Genomic DNA, 27,175 nt, shown 5'->3' on the forward strand with positions numbered 1-27,175 from the left:
CGTAAAAATAAATAAATAAAGGTGCAACAGAGGAAAGAAGAATGATTCTTTATAAATATACGGTACATACAATTCTCAAGATGCCCCTCTGCCCTCACAGCAGCCGCCGGTGTCGAATTCCATTATGACAGGAGAGCTATGAATTTCTCCAGCTATAATTTTCCACAGTTCAATTACCCAGGCCCCTTAATTTCCTGAACGGTTTAATGCAGACTCATTAAAATAACAATGAGCTTCTGGAATGATGTCTATATCGCTTGCCTAGGCTCAAGACCATTTCAATGAAACAGGGAGAATGAGAAGTCTTACGGATAAGAGAAAATGGGCCCATCATCCCAAACCTATTCCTTGGGTCGCTGCTATTTGTTGCTCAGGGATGAAGCCTGGACAGCAGCTCACAGACCAAGTGGCGGAAATTCACTTCGGGGTCTTCTGTCAGGTACTTACAGGGTAGAGTTAATACCCTGTGGACTGAGTCAGTTCTACATGCTGTCCAGACTAGCAGGTGAGGGAACCACTGGAAATGGACATGTGCGGTTATTAGAAAGCAGAAGCAGGATTATGGAAAAGGAAAAGGTCAGCCTTGAAAAGAACCCAGAAAGCTATCTCATCTATTATGGACTGACTTAGCCTGCTCCCTGCTTGGCCATAACGAGTTTATATTGTCATCACTGTCATCCATAATGCCTTTATCTATGCCCAGCCGCACATGATTTATATGTCGCCCTCCACTTTTGAGAACTTCCACTCTAGTTAAACATAAATGCATAAAAACTACACAAATCAATAGTAAAATGAACATTTTACAGTTAACTCCTGTCTAAGGAAAGAAAGCTACAATGGAACAATGTAAAAAATAATTTCTATTTGGTCTGAGAGAAATTATGTGAGTCACATGAGCAGACATTGTTAGGGGCAGACAACCTTCAAGGCCATGTTCAGGTTGCCTCATGGGTCATGGGTGGGGAAGCCCTACAGATTGATAGCAGGGCGAGTTGGTATGTATAACTTGCCAAGGAGAATCCAATGAAATAATTCAAAGTAGGTAACCTATATATAGATTTAAAATATGAGCCAAAAGTATGAGAGAAAATGTAGAAAAGAACTGTTGTTTTAAGTTCATACAAGAAGTGGTCAGAGAATTTTTAATCACTTTCCATTGTTACCTCTTTTTTTCCTGAGCCAATAACTTGCTTCACTGCATTATTCTGATTGGCTATAATATATTTCATCAAGATCCCAGACTAGGAAAAAAGTCATGCTACCCAAGCTTAGTTCCATTTTTGTACCCAATATTATTCCTAATGGTACTCTCAATAAAGTTTATGCTACAGGCAAAGTACACTACGCTTTAGAAACAGGACATGAGAAGGCTGGTGATACCAAAGTGAAGGTCAAGCCCATACCACCTAAGTGTCCTGATTCTCATAAGCCCTGATGTGGCAAGGACATTAGAGCTCTGTTTCAGTTAGTTCAGAAGCCATTACAGAATCTTCCAAAAACAAGAACAGCGGCAAGCATGGTATGGGGACCAGTGACCGAAGGGCAGAGACCAGAACAAATGCAGGATCCTGGCCACTCCCCAGGCAGCAACAAAAGAGTCAACACCTGTAGTTAAATCTAAAGCTTGAGAACAAGAGGGAAAACTCGGCGTGCAGGAGAAATCCAGGCACTGGGGTCTGGGGAGAAGACTGTGGTTCCGTTCCACACTCTGCCCGAGAGTATCTGTTCCTGACTCTGCTTCTGTGACAGACGAAACCCAACCAAGAAAATGGCATAATTATGACCACTGTTGACCAGAGGCCATCCCAAGGATCCACAGAGGAGCCACCAACCAGTAAATGGCCTTTCTGAGTCTCTGGTTAGGTCAGCATTTTTACATAAAAGTAGTTCCTTCTAGGTTTTAGCCTTTTTCCAAAAAAAAAAAGACAAAGTTCCAGTGACTGCCTTAATAAACTGATCTCATGATAACCACTGTGCTTTCAAGCTAAATATCGTTGCTCTGATATTAATTAATGAAATTCTGATGCCATGTATAAGGCAATTAGTTCTTGGGTAAGAACAGACAGAATGCAGACTGTGACTACAGCTGTACTGATTAAAAAATATCAACATGTTATGAGAATACATCAGGTGGTATAATTACAGCTGATTACAGGTATGCCATTTTGACCTTCGAGGCATGTAAAACACATATATAGGTATTATTAACACAGCACACAGGCCAAAATGAACACTAAAGTGGGAAAAAAACAGTCTATTTTAACTTAAATATCAGACTCTAATAATTTCACTTTAAGATTGATTTTGTGATGAAATTGAGAAAATTTACCAGAACAGTTGGACCACAGGGACTCCTACTGAAGCCTGGTCACCCTGGGGGAAGAGAGTAGACCTTCCAGCTGACATCACTCTCCTCTCTGGCCTGAGAGGGATGAAGAGCCATCTCTTCTAGACACAGAGAAACTGGGTTTCCTACTCCCCGCTGTGTGTCATAGGAAAAGATGGTCATTGCAGTACAGTACGCAACGGCCAAAGCCTGGTTCCAGATCCATCAAAAGGGAACAGGTAATCCATGTTTTTATGACAGACTTATCTAACAGAATTACATTTGAAAGGATGAGGTCCAGTCATCTGGAATGAGGTGGAATGCTTCCCAAGATACACTACTAAGGAGAGAAAGGCAGGTGCAAAACTGTGGCTGTCGAACACTAAGCAGGGGGAAAGGAAGAGCATATGCACGTACCTCCTATGTGTACATAAGCTAATTCTTAGAGGAAAATCGGAAACTCTGGTAACTATGGCTCTGCCTTTGGGGAGAGAGATCAAGGGATCCAGGAGTGGGAGAAAGTTATTTTTTCTATTTGATTATATCATCTATTTAAACTATTTTAATGAAAAGGGTAAAAGAAAAAAGCTCATATATCTTAGACCACTATTCTCAACTCATCTAGCCAATCAACAGAGATATATATACAAAGGACTCTGCTCACATAAAAAAGAAGGGTATTTATTAGGAAAGGATGGTGGGATTCTGGGGGCCTTTTTCCCTCCAAAGAAATAACTGGATACTGATCATAATGTTATTATACCATTTAACAATAAAAATCACTGTAAATAAAAACTAGCTAAAGTAAACCCAAACTGTACACAGCTCACTGCTCAAAGGGAAGATACTGATAACCTTCAGTGCTGGAGTCACGTGGAGAAAAAGACCCCGAGATTCTCGCTGAGTGGGACTGAAGACGGTTACACCTGGCGAGACTGCACTTTGGAGCATCTATCGAAAGGTAAAATGAGGACAGTAATTCTGAGTGTAGGAACTTGTCTTACAAGGACAGTGTATGAAAGCTATGAATGTACCGGATGTTCACGTGCACGAATATTTATAATAGCAAAAAATGTCTAACACTAAGGGTTAAACTATGAAATGTGTCCATGCAACAGAATGCTCCAGAGCCATTAAAAACTATGATCTTGCCCTATAATTGACATGTTAGAAAAATAACCAAACTGCTGACAGTAGTTTTCACTGTTCGAGGGATTGGAGATGATTATAAAGACATTCTTTTTAGCTTTCATTCTTGCCTATCACATTTATATAAAAATAGAACCTTGCTTAGAAGCCTAGGAAAATAGTGCTATGGGGAAATAGAGTTATCACATTTCCCAGGGGACAATGATACCAGTTTCTTACAACCTAAGCAACATGTCATCTGCACATGGCTCCTGTTGTCATTTACAAAATCCATTTTCTGGATATGATCTGTCCCATCTATCTTAGACTATATGATATAACCTAATTACCTCATCATGCACACTTGCTGAAAAATCTTAAAATGTTAATTATCAGAATATAGTTCTAAGAGATGCACAAGTTAGAGGAACAATTAAATGGTATTAAATTACCTCCACGTATGGCTTTTTTTATTATGTAAGTTCTAGGTATACAATTTTACAAGTTGAAATCTGTATACACTACAAAGTGATCATCCCCAAAAGTCTAGTTACTATCCATCACCATACAACTGACTCCCTTTACCCTTTCTATATGGTTTTTCAAAGGCATACTTTACTTCTTCCCGACTCTCTTCTTATTCCAAAACTATTTATATTCATTTCCTTAGAGTATCTGATCAGTGGTTCTCAACAGAGATGAGGAGGAGTGATTTGTCACCCAGGGGACATCTGGCAATATCTGGAGACCATTTTGGCTGTCACGAGCCGGGGGTACTACTGGCCTTTAGTGGGTAGAACATCCTACAAGGTACAGGACAGCTCCGTATAACAAAGAATTATCCAGCCCAAAATGTCAACAGTGCCAAGATTGAGAAACTCCAATCTAGATGAAAATAAAACAAAAAGATGGACGGTCTGGTTAACAGAAAGACATAGCATGCTTCGCCTGTAACAGCTCAGCACCAGGCGAAGCCAACGTTATGGAAGACGGTGGCTTTGAGAGACCTTCACAAACAGCAGACTATATTCCATATGCTAATTCATCCAAGTTCTCTAGCAAATGCAGAGTTCTATATACTAGTTAACAATTAAAAGATTTGCTTTAAATATGCCACTTTGGAGACGTTAACTCTGCTTTTGAAGGTCTGGCTCAGAAGCACGTATTTCAGAAACCACCCTGTGGTCCAGCACGCCTGACTGGGAGACGATGCATTAACGAGATGGTTGCGAAGAAGCTTTCCTATTACACCTCTAATGATATAATCTATCCATTGTGCAGTTTCTTTTCTCTAAACAAACAGGGGTGCGGATTTAATTTTAGTTATGAATGTGGTATTGGAACCACAGTACCAAGGTCTATTAACATTTTTCCAAAGAAAACATATTAGAGCTTCCCAAAAGAAGGGTCAGCACCCTGGGGAAAATATTTAAGTGGGTCCAGAAATGGCTCCCGACCAATAAACATTGATGAGTAATATGAACAGAGGATCAAGGTTCTTAAATAAAGAACTGTTAAGTTTGAAGCATATGATGTAATCCTGCTTTGGAAGATGTGTCATATTACTTGTTATTCCTCAACAAAACAAAGCTTGAAATGAATAGATACTTGTGTGTGTTTTGAGGGGAGGAGGAAAAATTAAAATTCAAATGCTAATAAGCGTCACTGACACTTTAGCATATTTGTTTTCCCTAGTTTAGGTACAACTCAAAGCTATTTTTAAACAACAAAAGCTGCAGCTTTAAAATGCTAGGGCAACAACAAGGCTGCTTTAACGGGGCACGAGATAAACACGCTTTCGTTTGCTCGGTCTGCACAAACCAGAGTGGACTCCCCCAACGTGTCATCTCTGAGATTTCTACCTTGTCATGAGGGAAAGAAACAGTTCCTTTTCCAATTGTACTATCTTCCCCCAACATTGAGAAAAAGCTCACTTCAAAAAGATGGAAGAAAATCCGGGGACCGTCCCTCTGTCGGGACACAAAACACAGGCACGGAAGTGTGTGCAGACGACATGTGGAGCCGATGCTGCGTTCCAGAACAGAACACGTCTGGGTGAAGAGCCGAAGCCACCCCACAGACACGCCTGCACCTGCTCTGCTCTGAAGCCAGGACTCAACCAGCCACAGTGCTCGGGCACCAGGTGAAGCCGCCCCAGAAAGGGTGGCCCAAGAAAAGGGCAGTGGCTTAGAAGGCACGTCTGTTTTGCCATCACTTCTGCGCATGCCCACTGGCCTGGTTCTAAGTCTGGATAACCCATCTCCCTTGGTTCTACAGCACCGGGAGTTCCCGCCCCACAAGCGACTTGGAAGATAGACAGTTTCTCCGAGCTGTGTAGGGCGTTGCTGCTGGGGGTTCTCCCTTCGCCTTGTCTAGGAGAAGGCCAGGAGGCTCTGGAGTACCGTCCCAACCAGGCCTGTGACCTTCAATAGGTCTTTGTCTTCAAGAGACAGAGACAACCACAATGACCATGAGTTCCTTAGCAGGATGTTAGGAAAAAACAAAATCTAGCACTACAGCTCTGACTTAATGTTAAGCCATGTCCACAGCCCCTGCTCCCCTCGGACCCCTTGCCAGCCTGGGCAAACCACAGCGGGAACGCAGTGCCGAGTGGGCTTGGGCTCCAAGTCCCTTCTCAGCAGGACTCACCTTGAGGAGGGGCACAGCTGCACGGCAGCGGGCGGTCTTAATGTTTTTGAGGAAGTGAGATTCATCCTGGAAAAAAAAAACAGTTGCCTAGATGAACAAGGTCAGTGGACCGAGCCCGCGTTACACTTGATCCTGCCTCGGCATCACACTGAGGATGCCTCCATTAGAACTTTCTTGTTCACGGAGACAGCTGTGGGCCTGGGGAAGGGCCCAGGTTCCGGAGCGGCTTTTCCACTACATTCTGGACAGGTCACTTCATCTCTCTGGGACAGTTTTCCACCTATGAAATGGGGTTAGTGACTCCCCTGCCCTGCCCACCTCACAGGCTGCGATGAACAAACTGCTGAAAGGTGGCTTCTGCTTTGCAAGACACACCTGACCTCTGTACAGTACTAAAGCAAAGTGTGCTGAAGACCCACTGTGTGCCCCACACTGGGGCCCAGCCCCTTCCCCCACAGGCTCACTAAGCAAGAACATCTGTTACACTGACAACTGATCAGACGATGTTATTATAAGTGCTGTCACTGAGGCAGTTGTGACAAAGTACTGTGGAAACCTGGAGAAGAGAAGAACTGCTTCCTGTCTTTAAGGGAATGACTGCGCTGTCCAGAACACAGAGTTTGATTATTTATAGTTTTGCGTTCTGTTCTGCATAAGCAAACTAGAATATGTCATACTTTCTAAAGCCAAATACTAAAACATTCTTAACATTCGGGGAGAAAATTTCTTCTTTAGTACATATTCAAATTACTTGCTATGTGACTCTGAGCAACTATGTGACCTCTTTACAGTGCCAGTTTCCCCATCTGTAAAAATGGGTATAATACCAGTACCTAATGTATTATTGGGTTGTCGTAAGTCTTAAATGGGCTAACACACACAAAGCCTTCAGAATAGTCCTGACACTCAGTAGTCACTTAGTACTTAGTGGTATCAGCTACCCTAGGATGGGAATACTGGGGAGATCCTGGCTCAATCGCTAAAGATAATCGATAAGAAGAAACCCTGGTCCTGTTTCAGCTAAGAGGAACCAGGGGGCTGTGAGATGAATTCCAAAATGTCACTGTATCGATTCCCAGAAACCTGGGGTGTAACATTCTTATTCCTGTGTGATGATGAGTCCATATGACAGCCCAGAAAAAGGGGTTTAGTGAGAGAAACAGCACAAAGTCCAGAGGACATAGAAGGGAATGGATCTTTTTAACCAATGGATAAAAATGTATCACTATTATAACGAATCACTACTATAACTAACCACAAGGAATGGCTTATGTCTTCAATGCACAAAAGTGTGATATCTCAGAAGCACCACTTTAATCCTTCCTATGACATTTCTCTGAAGTCAGAAGAGGACAGGGATCTTAATTAACTGAAGAACAAACTATCGACAGTGGAAAGTGGCTTGCTCAAACTCGTATGGTGGATTAAGTGCTGAGTCAGAAACAGAAAAAGATGAATTCTAAAGCCAGATGCAATCCAGCTTCAATCAATGACTCTCCATCTTGCTTGCTTCGTGCCTATGGGCAAATTATGCAAGAACTTCTCTCATTGTCAGTCTCATCAGCTGTGAAATGAGGATAATATCTGCCTTAGGGGCCATTGGGAAGATCGGTGACTATGTATAAAGCACCTGATACTGGAAAACACTCAAGAAATGAAGGTGTCATTCTTTCTGCACATTGTAGAGCCATCATCATCCTCCTGGGGCAGTTCTCGTAATGTTTCATTTCACATGCATGCTAGTATTTTTTCAAAACCACACTTGAATGTGTGCCAAACCAGAAATGACTCCCCGAAAGACTAACTTGGAAAAAATATAAACATTTAAGTTTGCTTATGCTACGAACACCAGTATGGTTCTCATGCCTAAATCATAATCATAGATCCCGGAGGTCAGAAACTGCGCCTTCACCTACCCTTCTCTGAGCGCCCATAATATTCAGTTCATCTGTCTATAAAAGCACTGAAATGTATTCTGACGATCTCCGCAAGTGTCGGTCTGTCCTACTGGACTGTGGTTCTTCGGAGGACGGGGAATGACTGGTCTCTTCCCACACCCTAGTTCACAGCACTGTGCAGGGCGCGGAACTGGGACTCAACTGTTAGATGAACACGTGGATGAACGCCCCCACCCCCCTCACACCACCACCATGACAGTCAGCCCGCTGCTAGGAAACCCGAGGCACGGTCTCGACCGCAACCTTCTTGACCGATGGGACTCAGAGGCTCTGCTTTTTCGGGGCCTCCTAAAAACTCTTTCCTTTCTCTTCTTCTAGATAAGGTATGCACTTCAAATTTGAGCATCAAGATTCAAGAAGCCACTGTCAGTAGAGAATTCTATTTTTAAGAGAAGAAAACTACCATTGTTTCTTTAAAATCACATGTCTGAATAACGGAGAACCTTTCCTAGTCTGAAGGCATCGGGTTTCGCTGTTTTGCCAAAAAAGAAAAACGAGGGTAAACGTCAATCTGGGGAATCATCTATCACACGCTTCACCCCTGAATGTGTTTGTGTGGTTCCTTGGCCTGGGGGTGGGCGCTGGACAGATAGGGTGGGGGTGGGAGAAGCTGCACACCTTTCATAATTTTTATTTGTGAGCCATGTCAGACATGGAGTGTTGACAGAGACGGCTGGTACCAAGCGTCTTTAGAGCCTAAAATAAGGCAAGCCAGTAAGCTGTCACATCCCAGAGCAAGAGTCGAGTACAGACATCTTAAAAAAAAATAAAATAAAATAATGGAGTAAAAAGAGCTTTTCTGGCAGGGCTGGAGTAAAACTTACTAACTATTTGAACTGTGTGCCTGAGACATGCAGACAAGAGAGCATCAGAGGTCAGCACGTGGCCTTGCTGTTCAGGCTGCAGTTACTGGAGCACCGGGCGGTCTGGGGCCCACAGAATGGCCTCTACCCACGACCTCACACGAGGAGGGATGTGCCAGAAATGCCCAGCACAGACCTAGTAAATCTCACTTTTCCTAAAAGCTCCTCAGGAAATTCTAATGTGTAGCCAGGGCTGAGAACTGCTACTTGAGAGAAATGAAATGTCAGCTCCCCACAAAACAAAGACAAGATTTCTAATCCCCTAGAGTCCAAGTGGGGCTCTGTGAGATTATAGATACGAAAGTTCTTGGGGCTTTTAGGAAGTCAGTTTCCATGGAGATAGAGTACTTAAAGACTTTGCCAAGTCACTTACAATGATGACAACTTTAAAATGGGTTTTCAGTTGTTTCTCCAACTTGCTCAGTAGGTCAAAACTGACGATGTTGACCAAGCCGGCTGTCAGGCGGTCTTTGCCGGTCACGACGACATTGATGTGCTCTGGGCTAAGAGATGGTAGCCACTGAAGGAAGGCCTGGGGACGACAGGAGAGGATAAAAACCAAAATGACGATCGGGCCCGAGAGCTGCCAGCTGGGGCCCCAGCCAACCCATCATCTACACTCGCTCCGTGTGGACCAACGCTAGTGCTCTCCGAAAAATAAACTCGGTCTCTGTCCCTCCATGCCCTGCGGCATTTGCCATAATCCATGTACCGATTCCCTCTTCCTCCTACCCGGCCACTCCCCTTCGCTTTCCCCTAAAAGGACACGTCCTTCCTTCAGGAGCAAGTGCAGTCACAGCAGTCACTTTGTGGTGTCTCTAGATTTCATTTCTGTCAATCTCTAACTAGATGGTAAGTTTCTGCAGGGAAAGGATGTGACTCTTCTAAGGGAAGTTTATAAAGGAATTTTCAGCAGAACTTGGTACACTAGATGAAAATATCTCCGTCAGCATTTTCTATGAAGCCACTTGCTCTCTCCAGAAATCTTGCCGTCTCTGGCCAAAGCCCATGCCTAGTGTCAATGGAAGATCACCATGTCAAATCGGGTACTCTTCCATGTCAGTATGCCTGGGGTGACACAATTCTGCTTTGGGGAACACTGGTTCTTTCTTCGGTCTCATCTGACTACCTGACTAGTCCCCAGAATTTTTGAGGGTACGGTGGAAATCTAACACATGCAAATTAGAATATGTACTGAATCACTAGTTTCTAGAGGTACTGGCAGAATTTACATCCCGAGGACAGGAAAGGCATGTGGCAGTGTTTCAAAGCACATTTTTAAAGTTCTGTTTTCTCCTCAGTCGGAAGGGCACGTCTGGGCATCGGGCTGCCAGGATGCAGGCAGAGCTTCCTCATCTCCACAGGTGGCTCTGGGGGTACTTAGGAAGAAGCGAAGGTGTGAGGGACCCAACAGCCACTGTGGGTCATATAAAGCTGGGAAAAGCTACAGATGGTGAACCGGGGTCTCCTTCCTCATCATTACGTGGACTTTCATTCCTTTCACAGAACCACTCTGACCTCTGGATTTATGGTATATGATAAAGGTGGGTTCACATCAGATTCTTTGGCCATAAAGGTGCCTGATAGACAGCGAACATCCTGCCCACACTGCCTTCTTCAGAGCGCAAAAACTCTGAGCCAATAAGTCAGGCGATGCGACTTTAAGGCCCTGCACTGCTCCTCATGAGCAGCAAGTGTGGGGCTTAACCACTCTGTGATTCAGCTTTCTCATCTGTAAATGTGTCTACTGCACATGGCTATTACGGGATTATGGGAAATGGAGGAGGTATAAATATTTTGAAAGTTAAGTGTGGCACAGATGGATGGGATGCGAGAGGTTCTCTGGAACCTCTGCTGACGGACTGAGGGAAGCCCGAGCTCGGGGACTCCTTGGGTTTCTTCCCTAAAGGTATAACCTGATTCTAATTCAGAAACACAGGCGTCTAGCCTCAGGAGGCATTTCATCTCCATTCCTGCCTTCGACTGAAATAAAATCTTTAAAGATCCCGGGCCCTGTACCCAAGCCAGGACTCGGACCCTGAGGAAAACCTCGTTAAAGCCGCGACACGAAGGGACCCGACCTGCTCCCAGGTGAAGCGCACAGATGACGGCACCACCACCAGGAGCGGCCACTCCTTCCGGTAGAAGGCCGCAACGCAGATGGCTTGGATGGTCTTCCCCAGGCCCATGTCGTCGGCAAGGAGCAGGCGGCCTCCTTTTGCTATGGCAAAACTGAAAGCAGACAAGGTAAGGACAGCGACACAGCACATCTCCCAGGGGCACGAGCGAACCTGCCACCATGCCACCGTGTAAAGCGATACACATGGCTAGGGGTGCGGGCCACCATGCCAGCCCGTGTGGGCCCTGCTCACAGGAAGAGACCTGCTCCCCAAAGAGGGAAGAGCAGGAGCCAGTGAGGGGGCAGAATAATAGCAATTTTAAGAAGAGTCAAAATAGGGAAACGGTGAAATGGAGGTCAAAAGGTAGGAAGGAGTTCTATATGACGGTTAAGTCACGGAAGCCAAGGCGGGAAACTGGCAATAAGAGGCGTCACCCTCAGCCCGATGCAGGTGAGGCCCAGTGGGCTATGAAAGGTGGACAGTGGGAAACGGTCTCTAATGAGGGGCCGGGAGGGGTGCACTTGTTCAGGTGAGAGATCTGCCCCGAAGGGGAGGAAAGAAAAAAGACATGATGGTCAAAACATGGTTTTCTGAAGATCGGAATGGGCGTTGTGTGCTTAAGGGCAAAGGCAAGGAGCCAGCAAAGACAGAAAATGCTGAAGAGGAGGAGGAGGATGGCCAGAGGAGAAGGTGGAACAGGATTTCACCTAAGAGGGAGCACCAGGGTCCCAAAGCCCTCCAGCCAGTGCGACGACTCGCTAATACTTGGTGAATAAGGGCGCATTCTACTCTTTTGGACCCGGCCTGGCCGGAGTTGGAATCCCCGCTCCACCACTTAGAAGCTGTACGCCTTTGCGCAAGTTCTCTAAACCCCTTGTGCTGCGGCTGTAGGTGGAAATAACAAGATCCACGACAGATTGCTGTGAGAATTAATAAAGTTGCTAGGTAAGGCACCTAAAACAGTGCTTGACGCCACCGTGTAATGCCAGGGAAATGTTCCTCTTATGGCTGTAATTCCACAAACGAGAGAAAAATAATCAAGGCACAAAGAGTAAGAACGACTTGCTCGAGTCACCCGATGACTCAATGAAAAGCTAAAAGGATCCTGAGTGCCAGATGTCCAGTCTCCTGCTCCAAACAGCAGTCCTCGTTCACCTGAATTTCTGAAAAACTGATCATTTGCTCAGAAACCTGGTAAGCCAAGCGACTGGCTCTTTTTTATTCCTTCTCACACAGTAAAGACAGAGAATGTAACCTCTTCTAATCAGCGGCTGGTAAGGCTGCCAAGAATTTTAGGCTGCAAATGGCCTTTCTGAATTGCCTGGAAATAGCGTTTCTAGCTTTCAAAGGCCAGTATTTGACAAAGTTGGAAAACAGAGCAGCAGATCTGTGGGTGGCCTGAGGCAGGCGTGCCTGGGCATGGCACTTCTCGGTCCTCCCAGCAGCAACAACACCCCATCCCTCCTGCAACCCCCCAGACTATGGCCACCATATTCCTTCAGCGAAAAAGAAGGGAGCCCAGCGCCATGCCCCTCACCTCTCTGAGCAGGCCCAGCCCACTCCTGGCACACCTGCTTGGGTTACATCTTCTGATTTCCAGGATCGACCCACAACACAGACAGACAGAGGGAGGGCAAATGTGAAAAAATTTATTTTCTTACCTCACTTTCTGATTTACAAAATTGGTGGCCAGGACAGACAAGGAGCACCCAAGCAAAACCCACACAGGGCCTTTTGTTTTGGCCTCCTCAGCACAACCATTTGCAATATGGTTTAGCCCATCTGAGTCATTCTCAAGGCAAACGGACACTTCAATTTCACGGTCTCTCCTTTTTCCCTGCTTTGAGGTGGCCCAACTGAGGAACAAAATGGCCAAAAATGTGAACAAAGTACACTCGATAGCAGAGAAACAGTCCCACAGCTGAATGCCACCCTCCTCAGGGTATTTTGGCATAACAGAAAACAATGCATTCGCCACCAGAAAACATGGATTTAAGCCCCAGTTCTACTTTTAAGAGCTAAGTGACTTTACGCAGACGGCTGGCTGTCTTTCTGAGCCTCAACTCACTTGTCTCTTGAGAGAGACCATTTATTTAGTCATTAGAGGAATCTGATATATATCTAAAAGGATTTTGCTCCATAAATTTAACGGAGTTTTCAATGATAGTTCCTACATACAAAAACGAAACAGAAAAAGCGTAGAATTGATAGCCCTCTTCCCTCAACATCAAACCCTTCCTCTTCAGAGAAGGAAGGTAAAAATCTGGATTTAATTAGAAAGCGCTGAAGAAGCTGTAAGTACCATTAGCATTTTCAGAGCCATAGCGAAAATGGTGGCAACTGCCGGCCACACGGTTCTGTGGACACTGGCCGTGGGTGCCTCGCACACAAAGGCCCTCGGCAGTGACAGGATTAACTGGCAAGGCCTGCATGCACCACTTGGGCTCGTGGATCTCCACCAGAAACAGGAAGAGCCTGACACTGAAGGCGGGGTGGGCAACCTCTCTCAGCATTGATGAAGGAGCCAGAGGAAGAAAGAGCAAAGGAAAACACCGCCCTGAGCTCTAGAAGAATGAGGCCTAAGAGAGAGAGAAGCTGGAAGGAAAGGAAGAACAGGGAGTGGGCAGAGCTGGGACCATGGGAGCGCAGTATGGTGTGACTGTGCCCAAACCACACATAGGACAAAATCCTGTCCGAAACGGAAGCCAAACTTTAACCCAAATGCCATGGCGGGCCGCATGGAGGCAGGCTGTCTTCATTTCCCAGTTCCACTGACAATTTAGTTACTTTCCTTGACCAGGGCCCTTCCTCGCCACACCACCAAGTAACGGATCCCAATTTCATTATTTCAGGAAGGACGACCAAGACCTCTTTCCTCCACTCGACCTCCCATATTTTCACTAGAAGGCAAGTTCAAACCTGTCATTTTGTTTCTCCTGAGAAACTCTGGAAAAAACGACAAACCAGCAGTACATGGGCTAATCCTTTTTCTTTCTATAATAAGAGCAGCCTGACTTTCTTTTAGAAAACTACCACCTCCTACTCTTGCTCCAGGGGTGGGCTCATCGCCTGGCCTCACCAACAAGACTTCCAAGCCCCCTGGACACTGTGACTGACTGGTTCCAGTGTCGGCACCAGATTTCACACATTTCGGTGTCGGACCCACAGGAAAGAGGCGCTTCCGCTGGGTTGCTGAGCTGGTGGATGTGACCCGGAAGTCCTTAGTATCCCCCACTGCCACACTTGAGCAGCAGCGTATGGCTGAGAACAAAGAAAATTAAGAAACAGAGCTGAGAGGGACAGAGTCCTGATAAGATCTTTAGAGACCCTGGGTTTTTTAGTACATGCACTGAGAAATCTCTTTTCTTAAACCAGCTTGAGCTCGGTTTCTGCAAACCTGCAAGGGTCCTGATTAATGAATGTAATTTAGAATCAATGGTTACAGTCAGGCTTTGGTAACAATACATCCAGCTGTTTAATGCCTAGATCCTTCTAGAGAAAGATGAGCATTCATTAAAGAAAGAGCATCGGAACACCACTGGTGGTGAGTGATGAACTCTGAGCAAGAGAGAGCAAGGGGAAGATCAAGAACCTACTTGACTCCAGCTCTCTGAAAGGGCAGCAGGCTAGACACGAGCTTGGGGTCCACTCTGGAGAGGTCTGCCTCAGGGATGTCTGCTGTGGGACAGAGAGACGTCTTCTCCAGCTGAGAAGCGAAAGCCAGGGTGAGTGTCTTGGGCAAAGGATTCAGCTGAACTTGTGGAAGGCAGCGTACCCTTTCAACTAGAAAGAAGAACAGAGGCATATGAATTACAGGGTTCTGTCCAAGAGATCTGGTAAAAGAGAAGGGGCTTCGAAATACAAAGTTCAATGGCTGAAATTCTGCTGCAAGCCAGAAAAGTAACTGGAAAGAAAATCAGGGACAGATGCCTTGGGAGAACTATTTTCCCTCTCTATTACTTAACTTCTGTAAATAAGAGGACAGTCATCAATGCAAAACGGAATTTCTATATTACACAAACATCGGAAAGAACTGTAAAGTATTTTTGTGACCAATCTTTCTTTAACCTAGAGTAATTTTTAAATTATCTCGGTATCCCCATTCGAATAAATACGAACCCACATTCTTAAATAAATCAACCCAGAAATAGCAAGACTTAAATCTTGTCCTGTTTCCACTATTTTTAGGTTTTATTTGGTTTCGATGTTTGAGAAATCAGAGAACTCTAAGTCACCTGATATCAACAGGCAAGGAAGCACCCGTGCTCTGTACAGAGAAGCCATTAGGTGTTTCTGAGAAAGATGATTGGGACAGTTGTGTAATTTACAAACAACAAAGGGCAGAGTCCATGTGAAGGCTACCAGCTCAGAATGCACCTGGTCCTGCACACTTGTGACCCTTTTCGGAAGAGAATAATGATCTCTCCTTGAGAAAGGCGAGTTTTATAGCAGTGATCTCAGTAGTGAAGCAGCTAGAAAATCCATTAGTCTGTAGGTGGCCTGCTGGCTCCCTACCTATCCTCTAAGCAGGTGTTAGCAAGCGAAAGCATGGGGGCCAAATAGGCCTATTGCCTGTTTTTGTAAATAGTTTTACTGGAACACAGTTGTGCCCATTTGTTTATGGATTATCTGTGGCTACTTTCATGCTATAATGGTGAAGTTGTGTAGTTGGGACAAAGACTGCATAGCCCACAAAGCCTACAATATTTACTATCCGGCCTTTTACAAAATGTTTACCAACCCCTGATAAACTCAGAGTCTACACTATTACTGAAAGTGACCATGACTCCGAGTCTTCCCATTAAAGCTTATATGTAGGGGCTCTTTACTTTCCTTCCAAGGGTGCTGGCTGCAGACCTCCATATAATAGATGGGGAATTCCCTTCTTCTAGTCTGAAGCCATTAACCCAAGTGGGAAAAATATATTATTTGATATCTACATGGAAATAAAAGCAAATTAATTTCACTGATTTTGCTCTTTGAAAGAATTTAGCCTCATGTGATTTTAAAATTAAGAGGAAAAAAAACTTATTCAATAGACAAACAGACGATAAAACGAGAGATACGATTTGGGGGCAGGGAAGGGGCAAGGGAAGGCTAGTTAAAAAATTACAAAGTTAGAGAAAAGATGATAGACCTAGAGATTGCTGGTGGTAAATTATCATTAAACTACTCATCATAGCCTGCCGTCGGTGGGTTCTAGTTTTCTAGATGTCCTCCCCTTTTAATGTTGTCCTTTAAAAAATCAAATTAGAAGCATGGCCATTGTTTACACATCCTCAGTTGCTCTTTGTCCCTTACCCTTTCAGGGGCACCCTGGGAGAGTTATGGTAACTCATGGAGGGGCTATTTGTCCTCAGGGAATCTAGTAGAGAGAAACTGGATATATTTCATTTCTGTCCAATATTATTTGAAATTCTAAGGTTGTTAGTTCTTTATTCCATAGGGTATTTTTTTCTTCATATCTTCACAAGGTATTACAAAAATCTTTTGCCACAACCATCAATTGGCTATCACTGCAAATACTGATGTGAATATGGAGGGCTGTGCCATCCACTGCTACTTTAAATTGCTTTATATTTGCAATACATTTAAATCCATTTCTGTCCTTCACTAAATATATGTGCCAGTTATTTCTGGAAACAGTCTGTAAGAGCAGAATTACCAGGATAAGAAATTGGGTAAGGTTGAAGGCGTTAATACAAAAGAGACTGTCCATTCTGATGCAGAAATCCATTTTATGCTGCCAAATTAAACCTGAGCATGCTGATTCTGCACACTACAGGACACTGAGCACTCTATGTGCTTTCGGAAACCATTTTCATTTTAATCCTGGCGATCTTCAGAACTCAAATACCCGATGAAAGCTAAGACGTGGCTGATGATCCAGCCGATGTGAAATGCGGTGCTTTGTAAGCATTGTGTTCTTTCACCACTCAAGAGGGAAAAACCAACCTCCACTCTGTTTCCTACAAACTGCTGCCTCTAAAATCCTACGCTGCTCGTCGGTCAGCGGCTGTGTTTCTGAGGGAGCCCCCATCCGCTGGCAATGACTGTGGCTGCTGTCCTTGCCCCGTGCCGGGAGCTGACGGGAATGTGCTGTCTGACTGCGCGAGTCATCTAGAAGTCGTTTCTGTAAAACAGCTCTTTGGCAGACCACAACTGAGCCACGCCGCACAGATGTCAATGTTTTCAAGTAGCGGCTAACAAGATCGTTGAGGGGGACGCAGAACCCTTCCGGACTGTGACGGGGAAAACAAAAGGCTTTATGCCAACTGCACTGTGGGAAAAAGGCCTCAAGTCACTTATGTGCCCTGGCCTAGCATCTGCCTCTGGTTGGTCATCTGGTTCTAGAAGTAAAGGGAGAGGCTGTTCTTCGACTCTAAAGTGGCTTCCTAGCTAAGTAACCCTAGATCCCCTCTGATCCCTAACATCTACATTCCCTCACTGCTAAAACTTTTATGATGGCGGGAGATTTCACTGCCTCAATGAGATTTTACAGCCTGATGGAAGAAGAGGCCCTGCGTTCACCTGGGCTGCTGTAAAGCCACCATCTCAGCAGACAGGGATGCAGCTACCTGAGAAACATCGCCCTCTTTACTTGTCCTGTACACAGCATGTGATGTTACCGAGGCAGAGGGGGGAGAGTCTTTTAAAATATGTTAAATTAAAGGCAGATAATTAAAGCTTAACAATAGCATGATATAAGACAAGCAAGGTGGGACTCTCACTTAGTTTATTGTGCTCTTCCAAGAGAAAGTTCCACTTCCTGGTCTTGACATCTGCAATGAGAAGCAACAAATAAGCAAATGTGACACGCTGCCCTTCTCCTCGATTGTCGCTCCCTCATGCCCTGGTTTGTGCCTGGCACTGGGGATACGGAAAGTGAGAGTACCCACCCACAAGATGTCACAGAAGTCAGGGAGGAAAGTCAAGCAGACACAGCGATGACACCGGGTTGTAAGGGTGGTGACAAAATGCTCCGGGGATACGTGACTGGGGATGGCCCAGCAGTCAGAAATGCCCTGAATTTCCAAGACAGGGGATAATATCTGTAGCTTACACTTATTCAGTGCTTACTCCAAGCCAAGCATGGTGGTGAGATTCACATGCACCTTCTCCTCTGTTCCTCACTGTGCTCGAAGCTGGGCACTATTTTTTGATCCCTTTTATACACATGAAACAAGCTGCATGTGGGTGGAATGGTCACAAAGCCTACGTTAAAATCCCAGCTTTGCCATCTCCTGATCTGTGACCTTGACCAACTCACATGACTTCTCTGTGCCTCAGTTCTCACCTCTGAAAAATGAGGATACTACCGCCTCTGCCTCACAGAGTTCTTGTGAGAATTATATAAAATTTAAATGAAAAATGCTCATGAAAGTGTGCCCAGCAAACAATGAGCACTCAAAAAAAGCAATCATAAATTATTATTATTATTATTATTATTATGCCATCTGCTGATTAGTCCTATGTGGCATAAACTACACACAATATTTACTAAGAAGGATGAGCATCTCATTAACCAACTTTGGCTAATTACTTAAGAAAGGTTACCCTATCAATCTACCTGAGAAAATCAAGAAAGCTTCAACTTGATAAATGCTTTCTCAATGGCAACAGTTAATTCTTGTCTGTATGGCCACCGAGAAAGCAGGTGGTCAGAGGAAAAGCATCATGGACATGGTGAGTCAGAGTCAGGAAAAAAACAAGGTAGCTTAGGTGTAACCTGACGGAAAGCCCAAAAGCTGACAGGTTCCCCTCGCTGTGGGAGAAGAGTGGGAGGCTCTTCCTGACAACAGCGTGATCCTGACAGTGTCTGAGCAGCAAAGGGTGAAGCCTGTGAAAAGGAGCTACGGCAAAAGACCCAGTTATGGTTTTGGATGTCTGGGTGTTGGCAGGACTGGGTGTCAGTGTTTCAGCTATTTACATTCCCAAAATAGCAGACTATGTCAAAGGTCATACTTTTCAGAAGACACTGGTCACCTGTACTTGCCTGCTGAGGGCCACCCCAAGCTAAAGCTGACAATCTTAACGGGGGCAGGAGAGGCAAAGAATCCTGGCCCTTGCGTGAGCAGCTCATTCCCTGACTCCAGCTTAGCCCAACGCATCTCATCTAAACCCTGCTCACCAGCCTGCCCTCACCAGTTAAAACTGTATCCATCTAAAGGGTAAAAATGTAACAGCCAGTATCACCTTCCTCCTGAAGGAGCCCCAAGCCCTGATGAAAGCTCACTGAGCAAGTAATTCTACACAGGCATCTTCCATGAAGTTGGCTGAATGTGATGTTTCAAAGACAAGAGGTGTTAAGGGTTTACTTTCTACTTGCCTAGGAAAAGGCTAAAACCATTTCGAGAATGGGAATATGAATCCATTAAAGCCACACTGTTCTGCAAAACAATGTGGCCCAAGCTAAGAATGAAAGACTGGAGCTCAGAATACTAGAGCTGACTTCTGCCCCTCATTCTCACAGGACAGCTTCTGAAAAACCTCACAAAAAATAAAGCAAGTGGCTCAGCTTTGGCCAATGGTTGTCGATCCTGGCTGATTATAAGACTTACCCAGAGATTTAAGAAAATACCAATGCTCAGGCCCACTTTAAACCAATTATTTTGGTATCTCTGGGTGGGAAGCAGGCCTCAGTATTTACCCTGGGGGCAGGGCCCAGCAATCTGTGTTTTACCAAGCCCACCAGGTGGTTCTAATGCATGTTCAAGTTTGAGAACCGCTATCTTGGTCTACAGAAAGGCATTTATTTTTATAGTAACCATCTGTTTTTCAAGCTCGGCTAAGGACAAGATATAAACAGGCAGGTTTAATGGCTGAAGCAGGAATTTATCTACTTCTACAAAGAAGGCACTGGGTAACTAAGGAAAATTGTGGGGTCTTCTCTGAGAGGTCTTTAAGGATAAAACAGGCCCCACTTTGTGTTCTCTATCTGGAACCATTTAGGCATCACCTTTCTACAATAAGTGGAGCAGATCAGGAAAGCTCTACCACGAAACTCATTTCTGAATACTGGGAGAGAAAAACACCCTACTCTGAGATCACAGAACACTATGCATCCTGGGACTCAGGGAGAGGCCAATTACTTGCCGTAATTTCTGGAATCCATCTGTTTAAACAGTGCCACCAACACTTCTGAATAGCCGATGTCTGCTTCGAAGCGGGCCCGGGAGATGAGCACGCACTGCCCTTTGACAAAGGCAAGGGAGGGAGCTGAAGGAAGGCTGGTCTGTGCCACACCACTGGCCTCTTCCAAAGGCTGCAGGGTGACCGTGGAGAGGTGCTGGGCTGCTTTCACTGCCAAAGAAGAGGCGAACCACAGATGTGACAAGGTGCATGACTTTCACATGCCCTGGGATGCTCAGGCAGGCAAAGGAGGGAGGCAGGGACAGGGTCAAGAGAAATTGCATTTGGCAGGTAGGTGAGAAAAGGCACCGCTGGATTGCGAAGGTTCGCAAATGTGCTTTACCTGGGGCCTTGAGGATTTCAGTATTTATGGAACATAACTCTTCTGTTCCTTAAAATGTCAAATTAAAACACTGAGAACTCAGAAATTAATAGGGAGAAGAAGGATCCCGCTAGAATGAGTAAATTTATTAGATAAGTTCTATTGCTGTGTCGTAGAAGCCACTGAAGTCAACACACCAGAAATAACCCCCTAAACCCTATTTCCAGGTCACTTCTCTGCTCAGAGAACAAAGGAAAGAGAAAAGGGACTGTTGGGCCACAGGAGCAGTTTTGAAACTTATTTTATATATCATTGATATATTTTAGAGATTAAAAGATTAGACTACATAAAACCAAACTGTCAAAAACCACAAACTGAAAGGCAAAACTACTGAATAAAGATATTTGCAAGAAAGATAAACAGAGCTCATACTTTTAAAAACATACCAAGACCACAAAAGTAGAGGCATAACCAATTCGAACGAGGGAAAGGAATGACAAACATTTGAAGAAATGTGCAACTTTAAATAATCGGAAATAATAAGCCATTTTTTTAACTTATCAAATTCACAAGATTAAAAAAATAGGTAGCTATTGCTAGTTGATAATAATACCTTTTGGAATACAATGTGGTAACATACAGCAAGCGCCATAAAAACTGATCATAATGATCCAATTTCTAAGAATCTCTCCCAATTAACAACTGAAAATATAAAAATTTATGGATAAAGGTGTTTCTTACAACTTTAATACTAAAAAACCTGGGAGCAAATTGAAATAGACATAAAGAACCTGAAAGTAATAGAAAGTAGTATTAAATGTCAACTGTAATTGAATAAAAAAGACAAAAAGAAAATGATTTAAGCAATGTATAACACAATCATACAGTGAAATGTCATATAGCCATTGTTTTCTGGAAGAAATTCTGGAAAAGACAAAAACATATAAAAGAAAAAACGGTATTAAGTTCAACAATAGGAAATCATTTTTTTGGAGGTCAAAGGGGTCCAATAATGGACACCTGCATTTTCGTCATTCAGAGTTGACTGTTAACATTCGCCATTAAAATAAAAATGCTATGCTGGAACACTCAGTGAAAGAGGCGTGATAAAAATTACATTACATATGTAAAAATGTGTATATTTTAGTGCATAGGAAAAAGGCTAGAAAGAACAAAATGTTAATAGTAATTAACTGAGTGGGGACATCATGGGGGATTGTTTTTCTTCTTTGCACATTGATATACTTTCCATATGTTCTACGATAAGTGTTTATTAGGGCTAAAAAAGCAAAATTCTGAGACATACATGAAAAATTACAGAAAGACGGACAGAGGCCATCTTTTCATACTGTATTGATGAAGAGTATAATCTACTAAGAAGACATAACAATTGAGAACCTATCTGAAAATTTACAAACTAGGATAAATGTACAAATCCACAATCATTGCAAGATTGTTCAAAGTTTAGCTGCATAGAGACTATTATGAGGATTTGGGTTGTTGGCTGAATTGTCAACCTTCCTGGAAGCAGGAGCTGACATGGCCAGCCACCTGTCATGGCGGGAACAAGCAGTCCAATGGGAACATGCAGTCTGAAGTCAGACCGTCTGGGTTTGAATCCCAGTTGCACAACTTATTGGCTGTGTGACCCTATGGTAGTTACATATCCTCTCTGGGCCTCCGTTTTCCCATCTGTAAATGCCGGTTCAAAGGATAAAAGATTTAGCATATATAAGGGACTTAGAACAGCCTGGAATGTAGCGGGCTCCATTAAGGGCCAACTTTTATCAATATTACCAGTGACTCTCACCCAAGGAGCTGCCTCACCAGGTCAGCCTTAGTGAGAAGAAAGAAAAGCTTCGGGATGGTGCCCACAAGCTAGACCACATCTACTACTCCGGAGGAACTTTCAGTAGCAGTATTTCCTGGGTGCGGGGTGATGACACACCACTTACTTAGGGCACTGTAGTCAGTCATGCTGAAGTTCCACGTCTTGGTGTCAGGATCTGAAATAAAACAGAAGTACTTGGTCTGTCCACAACGAGGCTGATGATTGCTGTTATGATTTGTACCTGAACATTCAATAAAAGCTTGTTTAATGAATGAGTGAATGAATGAATGCTAAGTTCAAAACACTGATTTACAAACTGCTTGCAGAGGACAAACAGTAAATATAAATAAGGACGATGCTTTTTATACCATTGTGAAATTCGAGTCGGGCCCTAGGATGCTATTGGCCTCACTTAAGAGGGCTGAGGGCAGAGGGAGGACAAGAATCCAAGTTCTCTGAGACCCAATGTTGTCTGGCAAAGCTCTGACATGAGAAAGGTATACACCGAGGCCTGGCAGAGCAAGCCACATCCCAGCTCTGCCCTTCAGACAAACCAACCTGAGTGTATCACTTCACCTTGCAGAGCCAGTTTCCATCACCTTTAAAATGGAAACATCTACTTTTATCAAAAAATTGTTTTTAGGCTTAAGTGCCACAATGCATATAAAGCATCTGGCAGAGGAGCTGGCCTGCCAGTAAACAGTCATCCATTCTCCATATGGCCATTTGGCAGCCCCCAATTCTGGCAGCTGGTTGAAGGAACGTCTATGACAAAAGGAAACACAAGCAAAAATAGACAAAAAATTTAACAACTGGATAGACAGAATGTGCCAATGTACCCTCTTCATATTTATGAGAAACTGCTAGATTAAAAGAGACTCTAGAAATAGAAAAATAAAACATCTGAAGAACTAGACTGAATAAAGACTCATTACCGAAATTTCTGCTGGGCAGACGCTTAAACACAGCAATGAGCTCTGCATTGTACCCAATCTTCACCTGGAAACGGTCTCCATTCCTTATGCATTTTCCCTCCTGTGAGCTTACTGCTTTAGGGAGTGAAGCCTGCGATTTCTGTTGGAGTTTTTCCTCTGTCCTGGGCGTCACACTCCCTGAGCCATAGAAGACATTGGAAACGTTCTGCCCCAAGGTTGATGTGGCCTCCAATTTAGGATCCTTGGGAGTCTGTCCAGAGGTAGTTGGTGTATCCTGGAAACTCTCTGCTTTGGCCAAAAGTCCATGAGTTGTGTTAGCAAAGGGTGTCAATTTGGTCCCATGTGAAGCCTGAGGATGACCTTGACCTAACCCAGAACCCAAAAGCCACTCACTGGAAACCTCTGGAGGACTTTGTGCCAAGGGAGGGGAGATCCCAGTGAGAGCCTTTTGACTTGGTGGGCTGTGCTGAGGGTAGGCTGTGGTCATCACTTCTTGCCACTTCCATGTCCCCTTTGCCTGATCTGGAGTGCTAAGATGAAAACTGTGGGGATTATGAGGTCTTTGGTCACTATCAGATGAACTACTAGGATTTTGTTGCTCAAAACTGACACTATGGCTCACTGGCTGAGAAGGATCCTTGGGGAGATTTGGGGAAGGGTTGTGCTTGGACTGGGATGGGTGGGCAGCAATGGAGGAGCTCAAGCCTGCACGCTGGTGCTGTTCTGCTAATTTTTCAGCTCTACGAGCCAGAGCCTTTTGCCGATTCTCTTCAATCTTCTTCCTCTGCTCCTCAGTGAGAGGCAACGACATTTTTACAGGGAAATACTTATGCAGGAACGTCAATCTTTAATTAGAATATGGCAAAAGCTGAGGAAGGAAAAAAAGAGTAAAATAACATGAAATTTATTTATTTGCCATGTTCCTACCTTGATTTTAAAAGCTTTTGTTGCAGGAAATGCACAAAGAGAACCCTCAAAGGATATATTAAATTTCTTTTATAATTAAACACACACACACACACACACACACACACACACACACACGTTCTTTGACCCTGACAAAGAGCAAAAAGCAAGATCAAATCCAAAGCTGAAGAGGAATTTCAGCTTCAATATTTTTCTCCCTCTCATCGCCCAGCCAACATGAGTTATCAGATCCAAGGAAGTTATGCAGTGGAACCTAAATCCATCAGATAATGAGAACATTTCAAACTAGAAAAAATAATGGTTTAGATTGACAAAGACCAAAACATTCACATACCATGGTGTAACACTTGCTAACACACTCTTTCCATCCTGGAAGAAAGGAAAAAACATTAGCCTCACAGACTGCGCACTAAATTCACCCCTCAAATTCAATCTTATCACTCCTGGCAAATGAATCTGCAGGTGGCCGGATGCAAGCCATAGAGTAGTTGGTCTTAGAGCCTGCCTTCCAAAATGCACCACCACAGGGCAACCCAGTGATTCTTTTGGAAAAGCAAGAAAAAAAAAAAAAAAAGAGTAATATAATACATGCCCACTGTACAAATTTAGATGTTACATAAAGATGTAAAGAAAAGAGTAAAATTAATCTGCAATTTCACCATCCATCAATAATCACTGTTCATAGAGTCCAGTATAGTTCTCATTTCTTTTCTATCACTATCCATAGACACATGCCACATATTTGGGAGACATATGTATGTATTACAAAATAGGATTATTACATACATTGTTTTGTGCCCTGATTATTTTTTTTCAATTCATTTACTCAGGTCATTCTTCTATGAGCTGAGCCGCTTCTGCAATATTCTAGAATCAGGGAGCTGGACACTCATTTCTAGGACTTGGTTAGGACTAAATAGTTCCCACTCAATGGCATGTAGTGCATATAACAATGACACAGGGGGCACTCCAGGAGCACTATTTAGGCCTCTGAGAGGAACCTGAGGAGTCAAAGGTTTCCTTCCTGCTGGGATTCCCTTCGGCTAGAACTCCAAACATCTATTCCCCAATCACCAGGAGTTAAGAGGGGGTTAAGAAAGGCTTTGTTCCTGGGGCACAGCTGAAGCCCTCAGGCTCCCAGGGTATCACGCTTTCCAACCAGGGCTCTCCAGCAACTCGAATTCTCCGAAGCCTAGGGCGCCATCTGCCTCCATGAGCCAGGGGTGGCAAGGCCATGGGATGAAGTCCCACTAATTAGCCCCAAACCGTAAAGCCACCGCACCATATGGACACTCCACTTCTTCTGGTTGCTAGAACCTCTGTTCTGATCCTCTTTGGGGGACGCGCTTCACTCTGGCCCGGCAGTAAGAAAGAGCCACGCCCCACTTCCACCCCTATAATTTCCACCTGGATTCATCCCTCTCCTTGGCCTGCTCCCTGCTCAAGGCTGGCATTTGGTCTCGTCCACCTCCGCCTTCCTCCCAGTCTACCTTCTCATCCCGTGAGGCCTAAATTGCGAACCACATTCACGGCCGACCGGGAACCCAGGCGCGTCTCCAGAGGACTCCCGGGCCAGATTACGCTTCCGGATGGACAGTTAGGAGCGGACAATCATGCCCTGCCCGTTTGCCCCCATTATCGCAGCGCCGGGGCCTGAAAGGGAAGACCGGTTGGTCACCGAGGAACTACATTTCCCAGCGAGCAACGCGGCCAGGGCTACCCCCTCAAAAAGTGGGAGTGGTGTCCGGAGCGGTGCTGCAGGGCCTTCTGGGGTTTGTAGTTTGGAGCAGAAGCCTAGCGGGAATCGGGAGAGACTCAACGTCGTGGGCGAGGCGGGGTTGGAGTGGCGCACCCTGGGAATTGTAGTCCTCGATTCCCTCAAAGGTTAAGCCAAACACAGGATCTTAAAAGCCTGGGACTTTGAGGTTTTCAAACCGAGTATCGCTGTTAGAGCGGTCTCCAGAGGGCTGTTAGAGTTAACTCCAGAGGGTATCCCAGACGGCCAAACTGATTTGGGGGCTCTCAATAAAAATTATCCCCTAGGGCGTTCATTTTTGATATTGATAACATTGTAGTTTAAGGCCCACCCACTCTCTCATCTTCAAACCAAAAGAGAATTAGCATTGTCGTCGCTTTCGTCATCATTATCATCATCAGGCATTGTGCTGACATTTAATGTGAATTACCTCCTTTAATCATTATTATAACCTCATAGGAACACACAGTATTTGTATCGCAATTTACAGATCAGAAAACAGAGAGAGCTATTCCAAAACCCTTTCGAGGCCTTATTAGACCATTTGGGATTCTTAATCTGAAGCCTCTGCTCTTGAGGGAAAATTAGTAAGATGACACTATCGGAGTCACTTTACCCCATTTCTGAGCTCTAGCACCCTTTCCCTTCCACAGTCAACTCCGCTTTACACACTGGTGATAAATGTAATATTCCCCTATCCTCAGTGTAGACATGAATGATGCTATGCTATTTCCAAACGTGGATCATTTAAAAACAGATAAATCTCTACTTACGGATTTTGGAAAATGGCCAAGACATATTGTTGAGAAGAAAACGCACTACAATGTGCATAGTTTGATACATCGAAAAATTACATGCACCTATAAATGCATATAAAGTCATAAGGAAGGGCTTGGGAAGGAAATTCAAAAACAACCAAACTCTTCAGAACCAGGAGTAAGATGAGATCCACTCACCTGCTTTTAATCTACATTATTCTGAATTCTCTGAATTTTCTTATAATAATCATGTAGAACTTGTGTGACTTTTGAAAGAGTAAATCAGATTTTTTAAATGACAAAGACATTGGCCTGTCTTAACCAGACTTAAGTGATATTTAGTATTAAAAAGCATTCATATCCCTTTTATTGGCCACATAAACACAGTAACTGTGCCTCTATTTTCTCATCTGTAAAGTTAGAAAACAATACCATTTTGCTAAATCTTGTTGCAGTGAGGATCAAAG

The 27,175-nt window shown here is 44.2% G+C and overlaps 1 protein-coding gene across 3 annotated transcripts in view; it reads right to left on the bottom strand.

Annotated features, from left to right (window-relative positions):
• SMARCAL1 (SWI/SNF related, matrix associated, actin dependent regulator of chromatin, subfamily a like 1) overlaps positions 1-25,873 on the bottom strand; it is a 51,014-nt gene extending 25,141 nt beyond the window's left edge. The window contains exons 1-10 of one of the 3 annotated variants that reach the window (XM_016156700.2): positions 25,685-25,873; positions 24,529-24,563; positions 23,268-24,135; positions 22,457-22,507; positions 20,144-20,350; positions 17,779-17,829; positions 14,644-14,830; positions 11,009-11,159; positions 9,301-9,459; positions 6,107-6,172 (exon numbers count right to left, since the gene is read on the bottom strand). In XM_016156700.2, coding sequence (XP_016012186.2) covers positions 6,107-6,172; positions 9,301-9,459; positions 11,009-11,159; positions 14,644-14,830; positions 17,779-17,829; positions 20,144-20,350; positions 22,457-22,507; positions 23,268-24,078 — 1,683 coding nt within the window. In that variant the 5' untranslated portion in view covers positions 24,079-24,135; positions 24,529-24,563; positions 25,685-25,873. The other 2 variants (XM_016156701.2, XM_036235842.1) reach the window with 2 other exon arrangements.
• Positions 25,874-27,175: the final 1,302 nt, after the last annotated feature.

This window comes from Rousettus aegyptiacus, unplaced genomic scaffold, assembly GCF_014176215.1.
Source record: "Rousettus aegyptiacus isolate mRouAeg1 unplaced genomic scaffold, mRouAeg1.p scaffold_m13_p_2, whole genome shotgun sequence".
In the NCBI taxonomy this organism is placed as follows: Eukaryota; Metazoa; Chordata; class Mammalia; order Chiroptera; family Pteropodidae; genus Rousettus; species Rousettus aegyptiacus.